At 46.4% G+C, this 16,849-nt stretch overlaps 1 protein-coding gene across 3 annotated transcripts; it reads right to left on the reverse strand.

Annotated features, from left to right (window-relative positions):
* Positions 1 to 809: 809 nt before the first annotated feature.
* On the reverse strand, positions 810 to 16,089 carry maml1 (mastermind-like transcriptional coactivator 1). 3 transcript variants are annotated; one of them, XM_063492989.1, is made up of 6 exons: positions 15,760 to 16,089; positions 14,686 to 14,995; positions 7,357 to 8,634; positions 5,621 to 5,842; positions 5,171 to 5,282; positions 810 to 3,443 (listed from the first exon to the last, which is right to left on the reverse strand). In XM_063492989.1, exons 2-6 carry the CDS (start codon positions 14,986 to 14,988, stop codon positions 2,476 to 2,478), a joined length of 2,883 nt encoding a protein of 960 aa, XP_063349059.1. In that variant the 5' UTR covers positions 14,989 to 14,995; positions 15,760 to 16,089; the 3' UTR covers positions 810 to 2,475. The 3 variants fall into 3 exon arrangements, with proteins under 3 accessions (XP_063349059.1, XP_063349050.1, XP_063349042.1); XM_063492980.1 differs by having other exon boundaries at positions 14,686 to 15,177; XM_063492972.1 differs by having other exon boundaries at positions 14,686 to 16,089.
* Between the last annotated feature and the right edge of the window lie 760 nt (positions 16,090 to 16,849).

Consider the following 16,849-nt stretch of genomic DNA (forward strand, 5'->3'; position numbering starts at 1 on the left):
CAGGTGAGAACAGTGGGATCTAAATCCAGAGGCCAAATTTTCTTGTACATATGAAGCAGGTGTAAGACGTGGGTGAAAACTATTTTTACTTGAATTCTGCCTTAAATAAAAGGACTGAAATTCTTCAGGCTGGCAGGGCATTTTACTCTGAATTTGGACTCTCAGGCTTTTCTATCAGCCTTCAGACCACACACAGGGCAAAATGTCCTCATTAAAGGGCACAAGTTTCCTGTGTTTTCCATGTTTTTCCGCTTAGAAACGCAGCTTTAGAGGAGGCGATGGATAATTTCTCTGCAGGTTCTCGTCAGGCTGAATCACAGAATAACATTGAGTGATTTAAAGGCATCGCGGTTCAGTGCGCCTGTTTGTTTGGGCTCTGCGCATTCACCTGGAGGTTCAAGTACTGGACTCTGCGACAGAAACTTTCCGATTCCTGCTGCTCATTTCCCGGCGTCTTGTTACGTTTTTAAAGGACCATTTCTGGGGTTTTTTTGTTTTTTTTCCTCGATTCATGAAATCTGCTGGAATATCTGTGAGCCTCCAACAACCAGCTGGCCTCAAATTTAACACATGACATTCCATAGGGGGAAAAAAAAGGCTCGATATACCAGCAGCTCATTTACCTAAACAAAGAAAGCGCTATTGTTAAGTTATTTAAATGTTTATGGAGAAAATCATTTCCCTACAGTATGAAAATCACCCGGCTCGAGCTGTAAAACCAGAAACAAACACATGTTGATTCAGTCCTAAAAATAAAAAAACAAAACAGACATCCAGCTGACCCCCCCCCCCCCCCCCCCCCCCCCAAAAAACAAAAAAAAACAAAACAAAAAAACAGAGGGATGGTCCTTTAATGTGACTTAATGCTAACGTGGCGGTCGAAGGCAAGGACTGCGGGTTCAGTAGTAATCTTACTGCTGTTTTTGTGCGTGCACACCGTTTGTGTTTACCGTTGACTCGTGTGCAGGTGTTTAGATTTACACTCCTGGTGGAAGAGAACAGAAAGTCTCAGAAACCAGTTTAATCAGTTCAGGCTACTTCACAACAATCAGGAAACCTTCAGGCAAAGGATCACAAACACTTTCAGTCTTTATACGGGGAAAAATTAAACCGAGCTTCAATGCTCTGATTTCATTTCCTTTAAAAACGGCTGATCCAGTATCAGGTGGTGGGTTTTTCAGGCTTTGACCTGAATCTCGTCTGGCTGCTCTCGGAGCGCCAGTTAGTTCTTGTCCCGTTCATCAGCAGATATGCTCTGATGTTTATCACGTAATGTCCTCCAAATGTGCAATAAAAGGTCGAACACCACACAGCAGCCAATGTTTGGCCCACACCTGACTCTGAAAATCAGCGTCTGTCTCTGCTGTGCCAAAGTTAGCCCAGATTAGGCCCAAACACGCCTGCTGTGTGCTCATTTCATTCCATGAATTTAAAAAGTTTGAGGACAGAAGCTGATTAGTGCCATCCTGCAGGGACGACAGCAGCTTAAAAGAAGGTGGCGATCGTTTTAGAACCAATTCTTAATATTCATGTAAAAGTCCACTTTTTTTTTTCTCCATAAAAACCCAATCTGCATTTTAAAACTGGTTTTATTTGTTTAGTGCATCCAAGTCCAGAATGGAAGCTGATGTCAGGACTGCAACATTAATTTTTTTAATGTTTTTTTTGAGGACTTTTCTACCAGGAGTGTTTTTACACACTGAGCGCTTCGTTAGTCTGCTTTCTGAACGGAGCCTTCGAGGACCGCGTGGAGATGTTTAACGACAATTTTCACTCAAAACGACAATACGATCAGTTTCATAGTGGACTATCCCATCACTCTTATTTTGAAAGGTCAGTCACTGCCCCAGCCGTTCCTGTCGTGTTTCCCACAGACTCGCTCAGCTGCTTTCCAGAGACTCCATCACCTCATCTCATATGGATGCCTGCGGATCACCGCTGATGTGGGCAGATGTTCTGAAGCTGCGGTGAGCTGGGAGGTCATGCCACCTTGAACCTGAAGCAGGTTTAGCGAGGTCACCGCGGCTCCAGAGCAAGAGGACAGCCAGCTGCAGTCCGAACAGCGGGATGAGGAACTTCCTGGAAAGGCAGCTGGTTTTCTTACTCTATTATTTAAATATTTATTGATCTAATGAAGAAAGTGTGGTGTTCCCACCCGTGAATTCAGTCTGATCTGTGAAAAACCCCGGAGGAGCTCAGCTGCACGGATCAGCTGACTCAGCTGAATTGCAGAGCCTCCAAGCAGGAATGTGGCCGCTTACAGGAGCTCTGAACACTTTGTGTTTCTTCATCGTGCTGCAACGATTCAACGGCCAGTCTGTGCGTGTGCGGTGCTGACAGGTTTCTCTCTGACAGCGTGAGAACGTGACGCGGTCGCCAGCCTTCTGCGACTAACGCTAACACGTGGCGGCAGCAGGAAGTGGTCGGCGGCTCACTCTGCAGGCTTCGTGTGTGTGCGTGCGTGCATGCGTGAGACTAGTGGTGGTTGGCGAGCAGTTCGTCCAGGTCGGCCATCCACTCCTGCGTGTTCTGTCCTTTCAGCAGCGAGTCCACCAGGTCGCTCTCCGCGGGGAAACTCCCCGACGCCACGTTGTATCCGAATGACACCTGATGCTGCTGCTGATTCACTGTTTGGCTCACCTGGTATCCTTGGTTACACTGTAGTCCCTGGCGACCGTTGCCTTGCGGCTGTCCGAACGCTGCCAGGTTGGGGAGTACGGCCTGGTTCTGCGGGCCCTGCTGCTGATTGGTCATTGGCTGGCCCTGTCTTTGGGGGTTGGGCAGTGCCCTCTGCTGGGGCGCTGCCATGTTTGTCTGCATCATTTGTTGTCCGGGATTCAGACCACCCATCGGACGTCCACCTGGGTTGCCGCCAAAGGGGGCGGAGCCGGATGGCATCTTGGGAATGCAAGGCTGCTGCGGCGGCATGTGGAAGGCATTTGGGGGGCCGCTGAAGGACAGGCCTGCATTATTGGAAGGCGGCTGGTTGACGAGCTGCTGCTGCCAGGCGGCGCTCTGACCCCCCGGCATGCCGCCCCCCATGTTGCCCTGCATGGAGGCCGGGAGACGGGCAGCTCCGGTCACATGAGGCTGCTTCAACATAGCTGCATTGGGTGGCGTCTTCAGGTGCTGCTGCTGAGGCAGGAGGTTGTGCCCGTACGGAGCGCTCATGGTGGTGTTCAGAGACGTCTGGCGTTGCAGACCGGGTTGCTGGGCCAGGTGGTTGGGGTGCATACTCATGGTGTTGTAGAGGACGTCCACGCCGGCTCCACCCCCCTGACTAATGTCAGCCTGACTCACTGTCGGGGGCGGGGCTACGCCACCTGCTGGACCACCACCCTGACCCATGTTCATGCTCATCATGCCCTGATTCTGAGGGAACATACGGGACCCGGGGGCGGGACCTCCCATGGAGCTGACACTGCCCATTGGCTGAGAGGAAGCTAAACAAAACCAGAAGAACAGAAGAAAACAACAATCAGGAAAACGTGCGTCAAAATCTTTTTTCAGAGTGGGCCACATAAGTGGGTCGGCCCAGTGAAGCTCCTTAGTCGCACATTTAATCCCTGAGATCTCGTAATAGAAAACATAAAAGAATTTTGTTTGTACCCGTAACTCTAACCGTGCTGGAGCTGAACCGCTGATCTGTTCAGCTACTTTCATTTCCCATTCAAATGAGCGGCGAGCGGTATTTACACAGTCAGGCTGAACCCACAGAAACCAAACTCACTCTGGTTTCAGTTGTCCAGGTATAAAACACAGCCGCTCGGAAATTTTTAGAACAAACACATTTTTAAAGATATTCACCATAAATCTGTGGTCTCATGTTAACCTCCTAGGACCTGGCGTCCACATATGTGGACAAAATACTCAATTTTGCTTTACAAGAGCCTGATATCCACTTACAAGGACATTATACTGACACTGTTCTATCAAAATTTTAAACGAACATCCTCATATGTGGCTCTTATTTTTCTTAACAACAAAAATAAGTTCCCAAAAAAATTCTGGTAATTCTTTGTTTTTTACATTCATCGGGACCCAATATGCCCAAATATCAAAGAGAAATTAAAAATGCATGCCGTGGAAGAGTTCGGGTCTTAGGATGTTAAATATGAATGAAGGAGAAACCTGTAAGAACGCAGGCTGTTTTTATTTCCATGAGGAAACTCATCACTTTGGAGACCAGACGGTCACGAAATCCTGAACTTTGATTAAAAACTCTGCTAGTTTTACAAGGTCCTGATTCTGGCTTCTCCGGTGGCTCCCTGAATGTTTTAGATGTCATTTTAATATTTAATCTTTTGTGTGCTACGACTTTCTGCAGTAACAGATCATACCATTTTTAACGGGATTTATCCTAAGGCCGGAAAACACGACGAACCTCTGAGCTGTGCTTCTCCATAAACTCGATCACATTAGAAGCTTCAGCTTCAGCCGCCCGAGCTGCAATCTATCTTACGGTCTTTACCCGGTTAAGGTTTATGTTTGATGCCGGATTTGTTTGTTGTTTGTTTTTTTTTGTTTTTTTTTACTGGAATTTTCCCATTGGTCAATGATCAACTCTGCATTTTGAACCTTGAAATTATTCTTGAAAAAATACATGTTTTCAAAACATTTCATGGTCCGATCTTTCGAAGCACACGCACAACTTATACCCAAGTGTCGGCACTTTGATCCTCCTTCCTCCCACGGATGAGGAAGGATACCAAACCAAAAAGTCCCATACCAAAAAGTTGCAGAACACACATTCAAATAACTCCTACTTCCTGTTATGATTACTTAAGTGCCTTTTTTGGTACTTAATAATTGTGTTAAATTCTGCATTGCAAGGTGTCTGCTTCTTCTTATATTTTGTGGCCTTTGATTTTGTGATTCTGAACTGAATCACAAAGCATTCAATATGAAATAAATAAAGCAAAGTAATAAAAAAAAAAGTCCCAGGAAAGGCTGTGATCCTGCTCAGGAGCGTTTCATCTTTTTCCACCTTTTTCTTTCAAAAAAATAACCACTTTTGTCTTCTGTGTATTCTCCCTGAACACCCACAAGGGGCAGTAATGAGCTCATTCCACATGTGAAGAAGCAGTGGGCAGTTACAGCTCTGTCACAGAGGTGTTCATGCCTGAGAGACCTGAGAAACGCACTTTGTGAACACTTCCTGTAGGCGTACCTGTAAACTGGTTGGCCGGCTGCTGTGGGTAAGGGTTCTGATTGGCCGTTGTTCCCGACTGGTCCTGGTACTGTGGAGGAGGTCGGGTCAGGTGTCGCTGCCGCTGCTTCTCCTGCACAGACACATGGAGAGGGTTTCTGTGTGGGCTTCAGACGTGCACACAGACCTATAAATGAGAATAAACTGGTGCATGTGTAAATAAACAGGTTGTGTACTGAGATTCGAGATGCTTGCACGTGAATGTGTAGCGGTATTTGTAAATGCGTACACAGTAATCACGGCAGTGTTACTGCAGCAGCAGCTGAAACTTCAGATTTAGGACAGACGCGAGGTGTAACTCATCATGTGGCCACTGAAGGTGAGCAGAGCAATGACAAGAACAGAATAAACTGACCCTCTCAGCATTCAAGCAGGTTGGAAATGTTGGAACCACCTGCAGGTGAGTCGTACCTGTTCGGCTAAAATCTGCTGCTGCCTCTGAATGTACTGCTGCTGTTTCTGCTGCTCCAGGATCTGCTGCTGATGATGTTGCTGTTGTTTCCTCGCTGCTGCCTCTTTACTGGTCATGTACGTGTTACCGTGGTTACCCGGCATGGCGTTGTTTCCAGGCTTGGACGTCATGGCATTTGTGGGCCCCGGGCCGTGTGGAGGAGCGGGGTAGCCGTTCTGATCCTGCAAATGAAGTTTTGTGTTTTGTTACTGAAGAAGAAGCGACACTTTTTTTCTCTGCTCTAAAAAAGCTTCATGTGACTTTGGTAACAGCGTCAGGCAGTTCTTCATGACTCCAGCACAGAGCTGCTGTCGAGCAAAAAGTTTAACCAGAACATCTCATAGGTTACCTGTTGCAACGTTCTCGTTTAATAACTTCAACCACTTGTTGAGCGATCCTTCCATTCAGAAACTTACCGGCCTTGTCTGTATGAAAACAGACAACTGTTTTTCTTTGTAAAGCTCATGATTTCAGATCTTTAAAGTGGTGAAGTTATACGGATATTTTTGAGTTGATTAATATTGTGTGTTCATTCGTCTGATTCTATGCTGGGATCATTTAGGTGTGTCCTAAAGTCCTCTTGACAACAATCTTTATATCTGAAATTATGGAGCTTGTCTTAAAAGCCTCCGAAAACCAGCCACCATTTTCACAGCCTAGTAATGCTGTTCCTTCCTGACCAGCTGTCCTTGAACAGCACATTTTACTTTCAAGAATGAAATAAAAGCTAAATAAATTAAAATAAACTTCATCTTGGTTAAAACAACATTTACAGATTAAGTGGGACAGCTTTGTGATGATCAGAGGGCAGTGGTTCTGAAATCCTCACTAACTATAAATGTAATTTTAGTTTTTGACAACACTACTAATTGTTCATTTTTCACTGCACAGAATTTACCTGAAGGACTGCTAGTGCCCCCTTGAGGCTGAGGAGGGAACTACAGGCTCATGATGGATCTACTGCTGAGAATGCACGGTGCACCCTGAGGGGGGAGCTACAGGAAAGGTTATTCCATTCAGGAAGACGTATCCTTGAAATTAGCTGGGAATGTTCATCTTTGAACAAAACGCAGACAGACAGCAGCGCAGGAACAGTGTGTCCTGTCTGCTGAGAGGAAAAGTACAGGCAGGAGCAGCTAAATTTAAATACACAGACAGGGAGAGAGGGGGGAGGGTGGGGGTATAAAGTATGAAAGGCTGCTTTGTCATGGCCTCCCACCCTCCGTCCGTCCACCCCCCCGCCCCGCCCCCGTGGGAGGGTTAGCAACCAGCTGCTCGACCCAAACAAACACTAAGAAGCTGAACAAAAGGCTGCTGCCCGATTTTATTTATTTTGGGCTAACCGAAGCTTTACCTGTCCATCTGAGGTCTGGATACAAGTACACCTGATGATGCGGGTCCACAATAAATGAACACATAACTGAACACCCCCCCCCCCCCTGTGTCAGAGGAATTTTTTTGATTAAGTTTAACACTGTCACTTGTTGCTGTATAAGCCTGAACAGGATTATCGGTGCTGCTCAGCTGCAGCTCTGTAATCAAGGACGGTCACAGGTGTAATCAGATAATCAAAAACACTAACAAATTATTACCGTAATATTAAAAAGTGTCCCACGATTTAAGTTTTTCTGTCAGTGTTGGCTCTAAATCAAGTTCAGATCACGTGTGATGGCTGCGTCTCGTGGGTGCTTCTCACCTGTGGGTGTGGCATATGAGGCCGGTAGGGCTTTTCTTTGCGGCACTGCTGCATGAGTGAAAGCAGGCCCACCTTCTGGTTCTGGTTAGTGGGTCGCGGCGGTCCGGGCCCCGCCTCATAGTGCGACAGAGGTTTGGTGTTGTTGTAGTTCAGCATGACCGCCGGTGCCTGAGCACCTGCTGCCGGCGCGTGGCTGAGAGGCGGCCCTGAAGTCGGGTGACCCAGCATGTTGGGGTGTCCGGCGGAGCCCGGCATGAAGCTGCCGGCACCCGCCTTTGGAGAGGCCTTGTTGGGCTGACTGGATATCACCAGCTGCTTCTGGGCATTGGGATTGAAATCCTGTGAGTAAAGGGAGTTACTTGTGGATTTGTCCATACCAAACGCACTCGCTTGTGAGCTTTGAGAGGTATTGGGCATCTGGGACCATGGAGAGGGGTGGCTGGGGTGGTTGGGGAACTTGGCTCCTGGCTGCTGCTGCATATGTCTGTGGAGGTGCTGGACTCTCTGCTGCCGGACAGCCAGTTCCTGGAGCTGCTGGGCAGGGGACAAGTCTTTGGGCCCCTGAGGGAGGAGGTGGTTGGGTGGAGGCTGGATTTGCCTGGGAGGAGCAGGCTGGGAGGTGGGAAGAGCTGGGGAAGAGGCAGAGGAGGAGGCGACAGGGGAGCTAGTGGGATGAGGAGCAGCAGTCCCGGAAGGCGTGGATCTGACTTGGGGGGAGCCGGTGCGAGAATCCTGCTCGAAGACGGCAGAGGGTGGGGAAAACTCCGCCTTCACGCTCACCAAATCTGGAGGAAGTAAACCCTGGGAAGACTGTCCCCCCCCTCCTGCTCCTCCCCCGACAGCACCACCACCAACCTGAGTGGCTGCCAGTTCCAGGGGGTCTTTGCGGTCCTCAAAGCCATCGTTGAGGATCTCCTGGATGTCTTCGTAGTCCACAGGGAAGTTCAGCTCCTCCATCAGCTCTGTCCACTCCTGTTCGTTCAGTTCAGGGAACAGGCTGTTGTTGCCAACCGGGGGCGGCATGATGGGGAGGATGTCGTCTGGCTCCTGCTTCATCTCTTTCGGATGGAAGTCTGAACCCGGCTCTCTGCCACCGTCCGCCGACTCGCACATGGGCCCGTTAGAGTTGCTGATATCTGGCTTGGAGTCGAGCGGGGAACCGGCGGTAGCGCTGTTGTCCTGGCAGCCTTTCTGGCTCGACGGGAAGCTTTCATAACTGTTGACCTGTCCTCGCAGGTCAGGGGGACTGAGGCTCTCCAGCTTCCTCTTTAGAGTCTCCTGCAGTTGGAGCGACAAAAAGAAGCATCAAGAGTTACTCTAAGCAAAACCCCAGATGGTTCAAACCTCAAAGTGAACCTCTGAGTTAAAAAACAAACAAACAAACACATAATTTACAAAACAAGGACTATTTATATCTGTAAAAAATACATTACTACATTTTATCTGACCCAGACCCAGCATGTTACACAGGGTCTGAATTCTGACCGGCTGACAAAGAAAGTAAAAAAAAAAAAAGTGCCACTTTGTTTGGGAAAATAAAACCTAAATCAACGAAAGGCTTTAAATAAAATATTCCAACACAAAGCTGAAAGAGGAGGGCAGGGGTGATTTGGGAATGACCAAGTTACCAAAAACCTTGTTGCACAAAAACAGGATATAACATAAATGATTGTCAATTATACACTCATACTTTGTGGTGCATTAGAAACTGATACCCTGTTCAACTGCTTCTGTTTTTTGTGTAATTTGAATTCTTTCTCACTTTGGTATCATCACCATCAGTAAGCACACGCGCAGCTGAGCTGCAGGGGGTGTGCAACAGAGAGACGGGTCCTGCTAAAATTACCGGCAGGCCGGCTTACATAAGGATATAAAGGGCAGTCGGCAGGTCTGACGGCTGCGTTCTGTCGGCAGCTCGACTCGCCCGATCGCAGCACGTCAGCTGATCCTCACACTGCGTGATTGCCAAACGCGCTGAACACCTGCGGTACCCGTGATGACGAGCAGGCAGGTGGACACAAGCTCCAAAGCGCCTCCTGCTCTGGAAAGTCAAACAACAGTAATGTGACACCGCTCCTCAAACCGGCTCTCAGCGTCCCTAACAGCTTGCAGGCTGTGCATGATAACATGAACTTTTCCTTTAAACCTCTTTTGTTGCATATGTGACATTCCAGAACATTAACAAATAAAACTTTTACTACCAAAAGCAGGAAAAAACATCTATTAGCATATTTGGGCCGACTTTGAAAGCAAAAGTGGCCCCTGTGTGTGAGCAGATTTATTCAACCAAAATTACTCTGATAAAAGAAAAAGCACCCCCTGAAGTCTGTCGTCATTACTGATTTCCGGGTTTAAACTCTTCTTCAGTTTCCAAAGATCATCTAGAGCATCCATGAAAACGAGGATTTCCAAAGTTTAACCATTTTCAAGTCTGCAGGAAGTTAGCTCAGTTGTTTCCATCTAAAGATGACACATTAACCCTCTCCATGATAAGAAAGAATACTAAACAGCAGCCATGTTTGTAGGGTTACTGAAGGTGGGCTAATGCAAAAGACGCTGAACTCAAACCAAACTTCAGTGAGAAGAATAGCACAGATGATTTATCCACAGCACAAGTTTAGTCATTAATGTGCTGCTGTGTGATTACTCGCAGTGAAAAATACCTGACCCTCAGCTTCATGTCCACATTGAAACCTTAGTTCGCCTCAGAGTCACTCTGATGTTTGGCATCAGGGAAACTAGGGGCTGAAGATACATCTCAAGGTTTTAAAAACGGAGCTTAAAGATGCAGTGCACATGAATCGTGCTGATAAAAACCCGAAGAGGTCAATGATGACCGCTGATTATTATTAAGGGCTTATTTATATTAAATAAAATAAGATACAAAACATTACAACACCTTAAAAAGAAAACAGCAGTCAAACATCCTACATCACCTGTTCTTTACTTAACATGTTCACAAAGTTCAGTGTCCACACCGTCCGCCCAACGAGGTGACCGCCATTAACCGTCAGCTGTTATCCTGTTTATGGTCGCCTTATGCATATGACACCCAATTTCTCTGGGTTTTTAAATCAGAATGAGTTCCAACTACTTTTGTGTTTTTCTGTTACTCAGGTTTTCTAGTTTCCTTTCTTACATTCTGTCATCTTGTCCTAAATTTTAAGTAATTTGATTATTTTAGATGTACAGCCACTTTTTTCAAATGCGTTATATAAACAAACTTGACTTTTACAGTCAAAGGGTTAAAAAAGATTTTTAAAAACGTCAAATAATCCACCTACTTCTCCTTCAACAAGTCCTCCGATTTTTGGAGTCAGTTTGTGCGATTGCGTCCATGCTAAGCATCTTGGCAGAGCTTCACCTAAGCGACGAGAACAAGGTGACAGACGGAGGCTGTGACTCACATTGTAAATCACTTTAAAAGTCAGTAAAGGCTTCTCAGTTTTAAACTTGGAGAAAGCAAAGAGACGCTCAGAGAAAAACATTCATTGCTGTTTTTCGACCGTTTCTTGCCAAATGCCCTGGGAGTCGCTGAGTGTGGGGACTTTCCATCAGTAAATCGACTACATGTCGTCTCAGATGGATGAAAAAAAATACACCTGGAGCATACACTGCACACATTAACCGTGTTCATAAACATTGAATACTGGTCGTGATTCAGTGATGCGGGTCAGAACAGGAAGTTATGTCTGTGTTTTTGTGCATCTCCGCCTGTGAATATTAGCACTTTGCTCACTGATGCAGGCGCGTGCTTTAAAACATAGATTTATTTAAAAAAAAAAAAAAAAGATCACACTGCTTTTAAAGGGGATTTTCTTCCTACAACAAGTCCTGGATCAAAACTTCACAAATGTAAAAGAGGCAGGGTTTAGCCTGCTCTGCACCGACAGGTCCAGCCTTTGCTTTCAGCGTTGCAGATGGGCAGCTTTGGCCTTCCTTTTCAAAAAAAACAAAAAACAAACACAAAATAAAAACAACACAAAAACACGTCCTCGCCAAAAAATGCTGAGAATTTCCTGATTAGCCCGACTGAAGCCAAAGTGGCAGCATCCAAACATTCAGAGGAGCTTATCTCTGACTCCTCAGCTCCTCCCGCGACCCTGACGCTGAAAACAGTCTGAAGGCCTCACGTTCACCTGTGTGGGCATGCCAACACTCTCGGTTGGTCATGGCATTTTAGGTGTGTGGCGGCATGTGTGTGCGCATCAGAATCTGAACACAGATAAGTTTCAGTTAATGGTTTTTATTCTTAGATTCTTCCGAGTAACTCTGCATGACCTAGGGCAATCGTGGCTCAAGAGTTGGCAGTTTGTCTTGTAATTGGAAGGTTGCCGGTTCAAGCCCCGGCTCCGACAGTCTCAGTCGTTGTGTCCTTGGGCAAGACACTTCACCCGTGGCCTACTGGTGGTGGTCAGAGGGCCCGGTGGCGCCAGTGTCCGGCAGCCTCACCTCTGTCAGTGCGCCCCAGGGCAGCTGTGGCTACATTGTAGCTTGCCATCACCAGTGTGTGAACTAGGGACTAGTAAAGCGCTATACAAATACAGGCCATTTACCATTTACCCTCAGTTCATAATAATCCTTCTTTGTCTAACACGAGCCTCTGTGAAGCTCATTAGTCCGAAGTAAGATGCTTTAGCCCCTCCCCCTTCGGGAAAACTTCTTCCGTTTGGCAGGTGGGTGAGAGCGTATCCCCTCTCTGACATCATACCAATCAAAGTGTAAAACAAAACAAAACTGAAATCTACTAAACTGATACCTGAACTTCTGAATGACACATTTTGCCTCATTTACAGTTACTCTGCTCTGATCAGCTGACCAAACAAAGCACCTGTCCTACCGCAGGTGTAAAAGTTTTTAGGTTTCTGATGCTAATAAGACATTTAACAAAAATGAATATTATCTGCTTGAGTGACTCCCAGAAAACAGAGATAAGGTGACCACATGAACGCCTTTAAACCTGAAATACAGGTCCCACTCCACCCATGTTGCTATGGTTACAGACCTGGAGTGAGACTAACGAGAGTCCTTTCACTGAGACAGCCTCACCTGTCAGGTAACAGAGTGATATAACAACACATGCTGACTTTACAACTAACAGCAAGTCATCATTCTGCTCCTGGGCACAGACTCAAACTGCTTCTTTTAAACACAAATCTACGTCCCACCCTCTGACCTTCGTAACTAACAGTGACACTGCTGAAACTCCTGGGACGGTCATGGCTACTCTGTGCATTTTTCCTGAGAAAAAAGGATTGTTTCCAAATATTTACAGGGTGATTCATCCTGGAATTTTTGACTCAGCCTTTGCCACAAAATTCCGGACTATGGGCCTCATTTCTGTCGGCCTGCGAGTGTTTTAAGGGGAGAAATCCTGACTTCACAGAGTAACCACTTTAAACAGGTTCACTGGAGTTTGGTTTGTCCACAGTCAGCTATTCAGGAACCAGCCTGACGTGTCTGATATCAGGCTGGCCAACATACTCTAGGTGAAACCATCCACAGCTCACTTTCTGCTTTTAGATCACTGACGGTGTGACAGCCCTACAGCTTCTGCTCCATCATCATCATCATTATTATCATTATTATTATTATTGCAGATGAATTGCTTTTTTGGCCAAAAAATGCTTGACAACTTTTTTTTTTTTTTTTTTTTTTTTTTTTTTTTAAAATCAGGAGTGGTGAAAAATGTACCTTTTTTAAATGGGTCAGCACTGTGTGATAAACACAGTTTTATTGTTTGGTTTAAATATGACAAAGAGCAACATGATGTGCAATTACTGTATGTTCTCTGACACCACATACAGGACACAGGAAGGAAGGAGGGAAGGACAACTAAATGTTTGTGTGACAGCCAATTAGAATACGATGCTCAGAACTCACAGGAAAGGATTCGAGCACAGAACACTTTCAGGTGTTGCTCCTACTCGTTAACTGACGGACAGAAAAACGCTCAGAGGATCCGATTACACTGAAACATCAGTTCCTCTCTGACTCAGACTCTTATCAGCCAATGTGTTGTGAAAACACTCAGTTTAACTCAAAACTTCTACACGCACACTCGGTGACATCAGGGGGAGCCAGTTGTAGCCCCGCCTCCTCCCAGCCTTTGCTGAGCGAGGCATTTCCTAACAGCGGGAGTTTCCTCTGTGATGAGTCAGCAGTGGGGGGGTTTCTGCTCACACTGAGTCACCTCTCAGGGCTTTCGGGCCGCCTCACATTAATGTATGAGGAAATATGAGAACACACACCCCGAGCCTCTACCGCAGCGTCACACCTTATTGATCATGCATGTAAGCAATCAGCTGCAGGAAACTTCTGAGTAACTAAAACCTCCTCTTCATTTCATCTAACCAGAAAACGGCTGACTGACAGGAAAACAAAAACTACACTGCTGTTTGTTCTCAGGAAGCTCATCTGATCTAAACCCTTCAAAAATATTTCAGAAAAACAAATTTATTCCATTATCCACAGGCATTTTTAATTCAGCTCGAAATTACTGCAGAAAATGCAAATGGTCAAAGGTCAGAGCTGAGAGGTGTCTGGATTTTCAGAGGCGCTGAACAGAGAAGTTTGTCAAAGCGACCACAGCCAAACTTAGGGGAAACACGTCACATGACCACACAGCAACGCCACAACACACACACACAAACACACAAGTGCAAGCGGCTTCACTGATCAGCAGTTTTGTCGTGGTCTCATGTTATTGATTTGGATTTTATCAATGGTGGTGATTAGAACAGACTGATTAACTGGAGTATTACACCTAGTGAGTGATTTCAGACTGAGGGGGTGAGGCTTGAAACACTGGCTCATTCTCAGCGCCTTAATTAATAAACTGATCAGCTGGGTATACTGTCTTTCAGCCGCACCTGCCCATCATGAAGAAGCAGCTGTTACCCCAAAAGAGTTTGTTTCACACCTGTAGGCTTCTTCCAGTCAGTTCCTTTCACAATAAAAGTCCTTGTTTTATGTACTGCTGATAAGCAGATTTCATGATGTAACAAAAAACAAGGTTTCTAAAAGAAAAAATACAGTGAATCATTCATTCATTAAATGTTGGAAACAAGTTCTTTTAAAAAATCTTACTAAAAAGAGTTGGACTTAAATGCGTTTTTGGTGTTAAACACCAAGTAAAATACTGTTTGCAGGGATCTAATGAACATGTCAGGGAGTGATGCAGTCCCTGGCTAACTATGCTTATAAAAACGTGTGGAATGACACTGGTGGATGAATAAAGACTCTTCAGTATCAGTGCTGTTGTCTCTTGTTTGGACCCTCCAGCTGCTTATGTTGATTTTTATGAAACCTGTGGGTGTGCTCACTCACCAGGGTGCTGCTCCTGCTCTGCTCCCCCGTCGTCACCCCGCTCTCCCCGTGCTCCCCGCCGGTTCCTCCTCCGCCTCCGCCTCCCGGCGCTCTCTGCCCGGCCTGGTCGCCGCTGGGCTGGTGCTGCTGGTGCTGCCGGTGCTTGTTCGACCGCTTGGCTTTGGACTGCAGGCAGCGCTGGTGCAGGGCGTAGGTCTGTTGCCGGTCCATCTCCTGCCGCTCCATCATCGCGGCCAAGTAGCGCTCCTCGCAGTTGTTGTGATGCTGCCGGAACTGCTCGATCCTCCGGCGGAGCCGCTCCATCACCTCGCTGCGTCGCGGTGTAACAAAATCCGCCATCATCAATAAAGCCTTGCAGTAAACTCCCGGCTCAGGTTTCGTCCATATATTGCTGAATCTGGCGTCTACACCCCCCCTCACCCTTTACAAAGACTCCGGTGCTGGCTCCATGGAGGCGGCCTTTGTGCTGCTAACGGCCTTCAGTCACACTCACTGCCGGAGAGGAGAGGTCAGGTTTTTGAGGGCAGCACCATCCAGCCTCCTCATCTACCTGGTCTTGTGTACAACAGCTCGTTTAATTAGCTGTGTAACGCTACCGGAGTCCTGCTAGAGCCTATCTGGTCCTCCCTTTACAGCCTGAGCTGCCCCTGCCCTTTGCTCCTGATCATTTATACCCCAGTCTGAGAGACAGGCTGCTGCCTTCAAACTCACTCCCGCTGGGCTAACTTCGGCTAGCGCATTCCTCCACTCTAAATCAAAGCAGGAGCCTAAAAACCTCCCCTCCACCCCCACCCCCAGAAAATGAGTTAAGCGGAACCTGGTCTGGAGCTAGCCTCCGTCTCCTCGTCCACCTGCCCGTTACCGGCGGTGCTCCGCTCCCGACAGCCTCCTAACGGCTCCACAACTCCCTTCAAACTTTATTCTCCTCGGCTGATGGAGGTTAGCTCGGGTAGCATGGGATTAGCTGGCTGGCTAACAACTTGTCAGCTAATGGAAATAAAACTTCACGCGCTTGAAAACAAACTGCCAGACTTTCAGGACATCTGAAGCACAGTTAGAGTTAAAGTCACTTACTGTGAGAGTGCTGCTGTCCGCTCTCCTACAGCATCTGTCCCAGCATCTGTCCTCCGAACAGCTGATCCTCCCGCTAGCCGTTAGCCGCTAGCTACTAACGCTGTTTGGGGTTCGGCTAGCTAGCAAGATAGCTAGCCTGAAACGTTTAAATGAACCATCATACTTTAAATCTATCTCCCCAGAGTTACACCCAAGGATAATCTTTCCCTCGGCTGAGCCCACGTCCGAGATGAGCTGTTTGGGAGCGAATTCCTGGGAAGCAGTGGGATAAGAGTCCCTCTGCGCCTCTTCTATTGTTTTCCAACGAACAAGTTACACCGCCGCCATCTTGAAAACTTTCTCTTTTCCCCTCCTTCAGCTGCGTTACAAGAATGTCCCCGCCTTTTCCGGTGACGGACAGTAGAAACAGCCAATCAGAAGATGAGACCGAGTGTCCCTCGCGTTTAAATCAATGACTGTAGAACAATACATAACAAACACACACGCGCACAGAGTGTACGATCGGTAAATCTGTTCAAGGGAGGGTTAGTGGGTTATTGTACTACAAAAAAACAAAAAGAAACCCAAAACAAATAAACTCAAATAAATTCACTTTTTAAATATTAATTTAATTTAATATGAATATAATTTTTTTAATTATGAAAACCGCTGTCAGCTAATTTTACTGGCAGCAGGTTAAACACTCATCAGCAGTTTGACCGCCACAATAAAGATTATCTGGGGTCATTAGCGGCCCCTGAAGGACACTAATGGGGCCAGGATTCCTGCCTCGCCCCTCAGAAAAAATTAATGAATTAATTAATCATAGATTAGGAAAAATACAAAAATAAATACATTAATTAATACTATGCATGAGTTACATAGAAATTAATATAGAAAAAGAAACCAAAAATAGAAAAAAGCATGGTTGGGCATACAAAAATACATTAAACTATAAATTAGAAAGAATAATATAGGAAACAAAAACCTCTACAGAAATTGAATGCTTGTTTGCTTTTATTTTAAGTAAATATAATAATTAATCTGTGGGCTCACTACTAGCAGGTGGCGGCACGCGCCATAGGGTTGGAGTGCTATGTGAGTTGGGTAA

This window comes from Pelmatolapia mariae, linkage group LG2 (genome assembly GCF_036321145.2).
Source record: "Pelmatolapia mariae isolate MD_Pm_ZW linkage group LG2, Pm_UMD_F_2, whole genome shotgun sequence".
In the NCBI taxonomy this organism is placed as follows: Eukaryota; Metazoa; Chordata; class Actinopteri; order Cichliformes; family Cichlidae; genus Pelmatolapia; species Pelmatolapia mariae.

Coding starts and splice junctions, on each gene's coding strand:
- maml1 (XM_063492980.1), bottom strand. CDS start 15,027: ATGATGGCGGATTTTGTTACACCGCGACGCAGCGAGGTGATGGAGCGG. Junction 5,843..7,356: donor CTCATATGCCACACCCACAG/GTGAGAAGCACC, acceptor CTTCATTTGCAG/GATCAGAACGGCTACCCCGC. Junction 5,283..5,620: donor AGCAGATTTTAGCCGAACAG/GTACGACTCACC, acceptor GTGTCTGTGCAG/GAGAAGCAGCGGCAGCGACA.